Source organism: Lynx rufus, unplaced genomic scaffold (genome assembly GCF_022079265.1).
Source record: "Lynx rufus isolate CCGP_SWC_20201006 ecotype Redwood Valley unplaced genomic scaffold, mLynRuf1.p SCAF_14, whole genome shotgun sequence".
Classification (NCBI taxonomy): domain Eukaryota; kingdom Metazoa; phylum Chordata; class Mammalia; order Carnivora; family Felidae; genus Lynx; species Lynx rufus.
In genome coordinates this window covers 41,498,085-41,507,106 of record NW_025814828.1, presented here as the reverse complement: position 1 = coordinate 41,507,106, position 9,022 = coordinate 41,498,085, and the positions used below count along the sequence as shown (strand labels likewise).

General features: G+C 53.6%; 1 protein-coding gene across 1 annotated transcript; it reads left to right on the top strand.

The window, feature by feature from the left end:
* The first annotated feature begins 3,525 nt into the window (after positions 1–3,525).
* On the top strand, positions 3,526–8,944 carry CFP (complement factor properdin). Its single transcript, XM_047076152.1, has 9 exons — positions 3,526–3,678; positions 3,757–3,907; positions 5,137–5,312; positions 5,747–5,917; positions 6,054–6,245; positions 6,441–6,614; positions 6,854–7,045; positions 7,202–7,313; positions 8,713–8,944. The coding sequence occupies exons 1-9, from the start codon at positions 3,600–3,602 to the stop codon at positions 8,876–8,878; spliced, it is 1,413 nt and encodes a 470-aa protein (XP_046932108.1). The 5' UTR covers positions 3,526–3,599; the 3' UTR covers positions 8,879–8,944.
* The last annotated feature ends 78 nt before the right edge of the window (positions 8,945–9,022 follow it).

Genomic DNA, 9,022 nt, shown 5'->3' with positions numbered 1-9,022 from the left:
TGTGAAAAACTGGTAAGAGGACATGGTGGTGTTACTGGCCAAATGAGGGAGGCTGTAAGACGTGTGTGTGTGTGTGTGTGTGTGTGTGTGTGTGTGTGTGTGTAGCTGTTTGTAGGAGACCAGGAATCCATGACAGAGAAAATGACTCCCTGAGTGTGTGAAGGAAAGTCTGAGAGGCTGTGAGACCAAATATGTAAATGAGCCCTGCTCCTAAGACACTCTAGTAGAGACTGGAGATCCAGAACTGTGTGTAACTGTGTTTAAAAAAAAAAAAAGGTGAGAGAAAATGACCAAGGCCAAATGAGACTGTATGAGAGACCACGGAGCAAATATGCCAGGCCTGGGAGAAAGTCACTTCCTCTACGGGTCCTGCCTCTTCTGTCCCCTGCGCTGGCTTCTCCCAGTTCTCCAAAACTTGAAACGCTGGAGTTCCCGGGGTTTTACCTGGCACAAGGTGAAGTCTCCAGGAAGTCTGGTCCAGTGCCGGCCCTTGAGACTCTACTTATCCCCTCAGCGGCGATGCCCACATTTTTACCACCAGCCCAGACTCTGTTTCATCGCACTTGTCAGAATCTGTAGAGTCTTGTTGATTTCACATATTTATTCATTCGGCGCCTGTTTATTGAGCCCTGCGGCCACAGCAGTTACCAAGCCAGGCACAAATCCCTGCCCTTTGGAGAGCAGGCATTTTAGTGAGGGTGATGGTGATGGACAAGAAAGAAACAGATAAATACATCATATCAGGCGGCAGTGCAATAATTACGTGGGACAAGAATCTCTCACTCCGTTGAAATAATCTTCAGAGTCATTTTATTGCCAAACGTGGAAGAAGATGGAAGCACCAACACCCCTCTTCCACAGGGAGTCCTAGGAGTATACAGTTTAGGCACAAAAGAACTATCAATTCTATCATTATTACCAGGGCAACGGGTGATTAGATAAAACAGCCAACCAGAATCACAGGTTTCTTGGGGAGTTTGTTTCTGCAGGATTAACACCAAGCTGATGTTTGAGTCTTGGAATCTTAACAAGATCCCTTTGTTCAAAGCATACTTTCAAAGACAGGCTTATGTTCTCAGGAAACAGTACATCTGTAACGGATACAAATGTCAACATATCACCCATAACACAAGACCAACATCCTTGCGAAAGTTCTCTTTTAACACCTGACCCGATCAAATTCTATTACCTTGTTTTAATTTGCAGAACGGTACCTCTCCCTCTATGAATGCAGAGGAAATGACACCCGGCCTTCCTAACTTTCTTAGACCTTTTTTAATGTTGATGTATTTTTGAGAGAGAGAGACAGCACATGTAGGGGAGGAGCAGAGAGAGGGAGACAGAATCCAAAGCAGGCTCCAGGCTCTGAGCTGTCAGCACAGAGCCCAACGCAGGGCTCAAATTCACGAACCCTGGAGATCATGACCTGAGCCGAAATCAGATGCTTTACTGACTGAGCCACCCAGGCACCCCAGACTCTTTTTTGTTAATTAAAGAACTTCCTGTTCTTAAATTTTTTTTTTTTTTTTTTTTTTTTTTCAACGTTTATTTATTTTTGGGACAGAGAGAGACAGAGCATGAACGGGGGAGGGGCAGAGAGAGAGGGAGACACAGAATCAGAAACAGGCTCCAGGCTCTGAGCCATCAGCCCAGAGCCCGACGCGGGGCTCGAACTCACGGACCGCGAGATCGTGACCTGGCTGAAGTCGGACGCTTAACCGACTGCGCCACCCAGGCGCCCCAACTTCCTGTTCTTAAAGTGGGCTCTGGAGTTTCACTCATCAGGGCTTATGAGAAAAAAGAAAAGAGCAGGTCCGTGGAGCTCAGTTTTACCTGCATCAACAAGGGGCTGAAGAGGACTTAATTATTAACAGTAAAAGAAGGAGCATGCAGAATTGTTTTTATAGATGAGACCTACAAAGAAAGAGGTTTCAGTGACTAGAATGGTTCTTAAAGTGTAGTCCCCAGACCAGCAGCATCAGTGTCACCTGGGAGCCTGGTAGAAATGCACATTCTTTTTGTTTTAATGTTTATTTATTTTGAGAGAGAGTGTGAGCAGGGGAGGGGCAAAGAAAGAGAGAATCCCAAGCAGACTCTGCAGTGACAGTGCAAACCCAACACGGGGCTCAATCTCACAAATCATGAGATCATGACATGAGCTGAAATCAAGAATCGGATGTTTGAGCCACCCAGGCATCCCTAGAAATCTATATTCTTTTCTTTTTTTAACCTTTTTTAAGTTTATTTATTTATTTTGAGAGAGACAGAAGGAGAGAGAGAATTCCAAGCAGGCTCTGCGCTATCAGTGTGGAGCCCAATGTGGGGCTTGAGCTCACGAACCACAAGATCATGACTTGAGCCAAAGTTGGATGCTTAACTGACTGAGCCACCCAGGCACCCCTAGAAATGTACATTCTTGAGTCCCACCCCACACCTACAGAATCAGAAACAGGTGGGGCCCAGCAATCTGTGATTCAACAGATCTTCCAGATAATTCTGATGCACACTAAGGTTTGAGAGCCCCTGGGCTACAGAGTGACAGGAATGCCATACAAAAGGGTAGCTAGAGAAAGCCTCTGTGAGGGAGATGACCTTTTTTGTTTGTCTCCTCTTTTAGAGCGTAAGCCCCTAAAGGGCCAGGATTTGGGGCCATCTTATGCTCTGCTCCATCGAGTGCCAAGAACAGCATCTGACCCCCAATAGATGCTCAATACACGTTGAGTGAATGTATTTAACAAGCAGCACCTACTGTATGCCAGGCACTGTTCTAAGGACTTTTAAGGATCTGAAAGTCCCAGTGTTTGCAACAAACTCTGTGATACAGGCTCAGGGCGGGGCTTGTTACCCACCCCAGTTACTCGATGGATCGTGGTCAAGCTCGGTCCTTCCCAACCACCCCCTCCCCAGGCCCCAGCTGCCCCCACCTGGGACAGTGGATAGTCCCACTTCACTCCCACACCCTTTTTCCCATACTTTCACTTCCCCTTCTCACTTCCCTGTGCTGACCGCCCTTCCCCATGCTGACCACAGGGAACCTCACTTTCAGGAAAGAGGAGGATGAAGCAATTACCTCGATCCAATGAGGAGGGACACACTGAGCACCCTACACTCATTTCCCGTCGTCCAACCCCCACTTGAGGTTGACACTATCGTTGTGGTACAGACTGCTTTTTACCGTTGGAGAAACTGAGGCTCGGAGAGGTTCAAGTGACTTACCCAAGGTCACCCAGATAGCAAGTGTATGCTCCATTTCCTCTCAGTAAGGATGTGACCAGGGAGCACTGACTGAGTACTCAAGGGTTGCTGGGCAGGGTGCGGGTGCCGGGGATACAGTGAGGAGCAAAACCGGACCAAGAGTGAGGCAGGAAGTAGGGAGGGGAGAGCAGAGCAGGAGGCCTCCAGGGGAAGAGGTGACAGGAAAGAGGTTGAAGCTTCGGGGACCCTGCCCGACACTCTCCCCTCCCCCCCAACTGCCCTCCCCCTCCCAGTTCCTCCTGGCCCGGTTCCTCTTTTCCACTGATTCCAGAGCCGGGTCAGCCCATACAAAGCCAGGCCTCCTCTCTGGCGGAGGGCAGAGCTGCTGGGGTGCAGTGCTCAACATGCCCGCCCGAGCACAGGCCCCTCGGTTGCTACCACTGCTGCCGCTGCCGCTGCTGCTCGCCCTGCTGCCAGCCACAGGTGAGTGGGTGAGGGCGCCCTGGGGTGCCGGGGCCCATGACAGCCCTGACCGTGCCCCCCCCCCCAACCCTGTTCCAGGCTCAGACCCCGTATTGTGCTTCACCCAGTATGAGGAAGCCACAGGCAAGTGCACGGGCCTCCTGGGGGGAGGTGTCAGTGTGAATGATTGCTGCCTCAACCCTGCCTACGCCTTCCAGAAGCCTGGCAGCAAGCTGTGCCAAGCATGCAGGTGAGGGGGCACGGGGGTTGCAGGAGAGGCCACCCACAACTGGGGCCTTTGCTCCTCTGGGATTTCCAAGGGCGACTCCAAGGCCCTGATCAGGACCACAGCCCAGAGGTTCTCAGCCTCTGTTGACATTTGGGGCTGGAACATTCTTTGTTGTAGGGAGCTGACCTGTGCATTGCAAAACTTGTACTCTGGAGCCTCCCTGTCCTCCCACTTGATGCCAGTAGCAACTCCCCCAGCCAATCGCGACAACCAAACTGTCTCCAGACATTGCCAATTGTCCCCCCACCCGGGGGGCAAAACCACCCCGGGTTGAGAACCACTGCCAAAGCTTGGGTATTGAGAACTTCCTGCATACTGGAAGCATCATGGGTGGAGTACAGCTCAGGTATTCTGAAGGTAGCTCACATCCCCTAATTGTGATTTCAGCTCATACTGCGTGCTTACTGTATATAGACGTGTCGTGGGGGTGGGAGAGTTTGGGGAATTGTGAGGGCAGCTCCAGGCTCCTGAGTAGCCCCTAGTTATGATGACACTTCACGTTGTTCGTTGAGTACTCCCAGCACACTGGATGCATTGCAGAGGTCATGGGTAGCTGGAGGATTTCTGAGGGTGTCTCTAGTCTCCCAATCACGATGCCAGCCTACATGTATTGAACCCTTACTGTATGCCAAACATGTTTTCTAACAGTTTACTGTATATCCTAGATACACCCTATGGAAGGGGAGCTTGGGGAGTTTTGAAGGCAGCTCTGGGCCCCTAGTCGTGTCAACAGTTCACATGAGTTTAGTATTATGCTGTGCAGGGAGTTGGGGATAGATCTGGGGTGTTTCTGACCAGGTCTCTAAGCTCACTGGGTTGATAGCTCCTGTTTATGAAGCACTTCCTGTTTACCAGCTATCATGTACGGTGGTGGCCTGGCAGGTTTCTGACAGCAGGTCTGGGCCCCTAGTCCTTATATTTGCTTACTGCATGCCTGGCACTATCCTTGAGGGACCTCAAAGGGTTCCAGGTCCCCGATCGTGAACGTCAATGATATCGTTAAGTGCTTACTGCGTGCCCTCCTCTTCCCATTTAATCCCTGACATCCCTAAAGAGGTAGGTACTCTGGCCAATCCATTCCACATACACTCAGCCCGCGCCCCCGCCCTGTGCCTGCCCACACTCTGTAGTCCAGTACATCATCCTTGCCAGCTCCAGCCAGGATGAGACATATGTGCTCCTCTCTGCAGGCCTCCACGTTGGTCGCCGTGGTCTGCGTGGGGCCCCTGCTCGGTGACCTGCACTAAGGGATCCCAGTTACGGCACCGGCGCTGCATAGGCTGGGATGGGCAGTGCTCTGAGAAGGTCGAGCCTGGGACCCTCGAGTGGGAGCTGCAGGCCTGTGAGGACCACCCGTGCTGTCCTGGTGAGGAGGATCCCCAAGGCAGGCGACCCTGGGAACAATCAGGGCAGAGGCCCTAAGGGCAGGACTGTGCCTGATGTGTGTGAGGCACTAAGGAACAGGCCGGTGTGGCTGGAGGAGAGTTGTGGGAGGCGACATCAAAGGGGAACTGATCCTTGTGGGCTAGGATAAGGATGCTGGCTTTTATTCTGTGGTCGTGGGCAGACGGGGAACGTGAGTGGACTTGGCTTGTGACATCCCTCTCACTGTCAGGAGGAGGGCAGATTGTATGTGGTGAGGGCTGAAGCAGAGGGGACCGGTGTGAAGGCTACTGCAAGAGTCCAGAGGAGCAATGATGTTGCACCAAGTGTGGCAGAGGATGTGGGGCACGTGAGGAAGCGAGGACCCCCGCATGATGCCCCCATTTCCATCCTGTCCCCCTCCCTTCTATCCCACAGAGATGGGTGGCTGGTCCAACTGGGGTCCCTGGACGGCTTGCTCTGTCACCTGTTCCAAAGGGACCCGGACCCGTCAGCGAACATGTGATCACCCCACCCCCAAGTGTGGGGGCCACTGCCCAGGAAAGCCACAGGAGTCAGAACCCTGCGACACCCAGAAGGTCTGCCCCAGTGAGTGAAGGCAACCACAGGGCACTGATGCAGGCACCTGGGGTGGGTCTGGGGGTTCCAGCAGGGAACTGCCAGGGCCGGAGGACTTCAGCATGCATGACCACACTTAGCATCCCCCCGCCCTGTCCCGCCACAGTACACGGGGCCTGGGCTGCCTGGGGTCCCTGGGGCCCCTGCTCGGGTTCCTGCCACGGTGGACCCAGCAAACCTGTGGAGATACGAAGCCGCACGTGTTCTGCACCTAAGCCGTCCAAGGAGCCTCCTGGAAATCCCTGCCCGGGGCCAGACAGTGAACAGCACACCTGCTCCGGCCTGCCACCCTGCCCAGGTACACAGGGATGAGGCCTCTGACACTCTGTTCTTGACTCGGGCACAGACGCTCTGCCATTTCAGGGGATAGAGATCCTAGGCCTCGTGACCATGGAGCTCTTCACTGGGGCTTCGTTCGTCTGCCTCGAGGGTCTAGGGGCTGAGGGGAAGATTGAGGTGGACTTTCTTCTCACTTCATCCCCCACCCCAACAGTGGCTGGTGGCTGGGGACCATGGAGCCCTATAAGCCCCTGCCCTGTGACCTGTGGCCTGGGCCAGATCCTGGAACGACGGACATGTGATCACCCTAAGCCCCAGCATGGGGGCCCCTTCTGTGCTGGTGATGACGTCCGGACCTTAATCTGCAACACGGCCAAGCCCTGCCCAGGTCAGTACCTCAAGATATATTGTCGCCATGCCTTAGCCCTCACCCATCTCTGCTGCCCAGTTCCTGCTACTAATGCCTTGTTCCTGCCTCTGACTCCCCCATTCCTGGCCCTGGTGCCTCAGTCCCACCCCTGATCCCCCATCCACACATCTGCTCACCCCCGCTCCTTCCCCCAGTCTTCATTCCTTCCTCTGGATCCCCTCACTGGCCCCCTTCTCTGGTTGCCCCTGTCTCTGCAGTGAACGGAGAGTGGGGGCCCTGGGGGCAGTGGAGCCCCTGCTCCCGTCGGAACATAAAAACTATCAGCTGTGAGGCGATCCCCGGCCAGCAGACACGCTCTCGGAGCTGCAAGGGCCGCAAGTTTGACGGGCAGCGGTGCATCGGGGAACAACAAGACATCCGTCACTGCTATAACATCCAGCGCTGCCCCTGTGAGTGCCTCTGCGGACGAGCCTGTGAGGCTGGGGCCGCCCATGCAGTGAAGGGGGCGGTTCTGACTCTACCGTGGACCCCATGTCCCTGCCACCTCTCTCTCTCTCTCTCTCATTCCCCACCCCACTGAGACCTCTCATTCTGACCCCTTGCAGGGAAAGGCTCATGGTCGGAGTGGAGTAGCTGGGGGCTGTGCATGCCCCCCTGTAAACCCAACCCTGTACAAACCCGCCAGCGCCTCTGCACGGCCCCGCTCCCCAAGTTCCCGTAAGTGAGGGGGTACAGTGTGCCCAGGAGGGGGGGGGGAGAGTCTGCTCAGCTCCCTGCAACCAGGGCGTCCACTCCTGGGTCTAAGGTGCCTGCCCTGACAATTGCCACCTCTCACCTGCAGGAAGAGGAGAGAAACTAAGGAAGCAGCTGAGAAAGAGAATACTGAGGGGAGAATTGGTAGCCTCTGTGCCCTCTGAGCCTCTCATTCAGTCACTCAGCCATTCCATCATCCCCCCAGTCCTTCCTGCGACCGTGTGCTCTCACTCTCTCGGTTACCCATGCTTCCATTTGCTCCTTCTGTCACTCAAGCCTTCATTCACTTATTCATTCCTTCAGCCACCCACATCTCACTCAACGTCTCACTGCCCCAAGGCACTTGAAGGCCTTTTTGGCAACAATCATAGGCCCACAGAACCCAGGTCCCTTGGGTCCCCCAAAGGATCCAGGTCAGCAGAGCCCTGACAGAAGGCAAATGTGGAACAGTTGGGGCATGGATAAGGGGCTGCCATCTTGACCCAGGCCCAGGAAGCTTATCGGGTCTCCCCTGGCAGGAGGGGCATTCCCAGTCTCATTACTGTGTGAGCAGAGTCCTGGACATAGGTGACCAGCCGCCCAAAGTGTTTCCTGGTGGCCCAGGTGTTGGAGAGGGTTAAAACGCCCACTCATCCCTTCTGTATTTCCAGATACACCAAGCCACTAGATTGAGTGGGCCATTCTCAACTCATGGAAGGCCTGCCATCTGGGAACTGGTCTCTGGCTCTGGGGTTTCTAGGGGATCTTCAAAATGAGTTACAGGTGTTGAGTGGAGGCAGAAAGCACTTGACAGAGTGGGGAAACGAATGGATTTGAATGAGGGGACTGGAGTGAGAGCAGATGAATGGAGTGCTTGCCTTGTGGGAGGAATAAGCCAGGCAAAGACCATTCTGGACGTGGGACTAAGTCCAGATGAAATGGAAGAGAGAGAGGTTGGCTTGGGGCAGGCATGTGGGCCCAAAAACAAGGTCTCGAATACCAGGGCAAGGCATCTGGCGTCTTTTCCAGTAGGCAATAGAGAGAGATGTAAAGGATTTGGAAGGTACGAGAGGGTAACTCTTGTCAATAAGTAACAATTACCAACATTTATTGAGCACTTACTGTGTACCAGACAGTACTCTGAGCATTTTATCTAAATTAACTCAGTTATCCTCACTCAGCCCAGTAAGGTGGGTATTATCATTATGCCAATTATTCCCATGTTTCAGATGAGCAGAGGGAAGATACAGAAATTGCCCGATATCTCATAGCCAGAAAATAGTGTTGGGCACTCAGTAGGCACAGTAGGCACTCAATAAGAATTTGTTGAATGCATTCTTGCCCTCCTTGAGCTTCTCCCCTCCATTCCCCTCTAATGCCCCAGGCCCACCATTACCGTGGTCGAAGGTCAGGGTGAGAAGAACGTGACCTTCTGGGGGAAGCCATCAACACTGTGCGAGATGCTGCAGGGGCAGAAGGCGGTGGTGGAGGAGAAACGGCCCTGTCTACACGTGCCTGAATGCATAGACCCTGAGGATGAGAAGCTCTAACACCTCTCTCTCCCACTCTGACCCCCGGACCTCCCAAACTTCAATAAACGGATCTCTTCCCCAGGAGGGGGGCAATACCATCTTCTAAGCCAAAGGGCACAGCACGGGCAGAGTAGCAGCGGCTTGTTGTGGAAAACAGTATTT

Coding starts and splice junctions, on each gene's coding strand:
- CFP (XM_047076152.1), top strand. CDS start 3,600: ATGCCCGCCCGAGCACAGGCCCCTCGGTTGCTACCACTGCTGCCGCTG. Junction 5,313..5,746: donor GGACCACCCGTGCTGTCCTG/GTGAGGAGGATC, acceptor TCTATCCCACAG/AGATGGGTGGCTGGTCCAAC. Junction 7,314..8,712: donor GCCCCGCTCCCCAAGTTCCC/GTAAGTGAGGGG, acceptor CTAATGCCCCAG/GCCCACCATTACCGTGGTCG.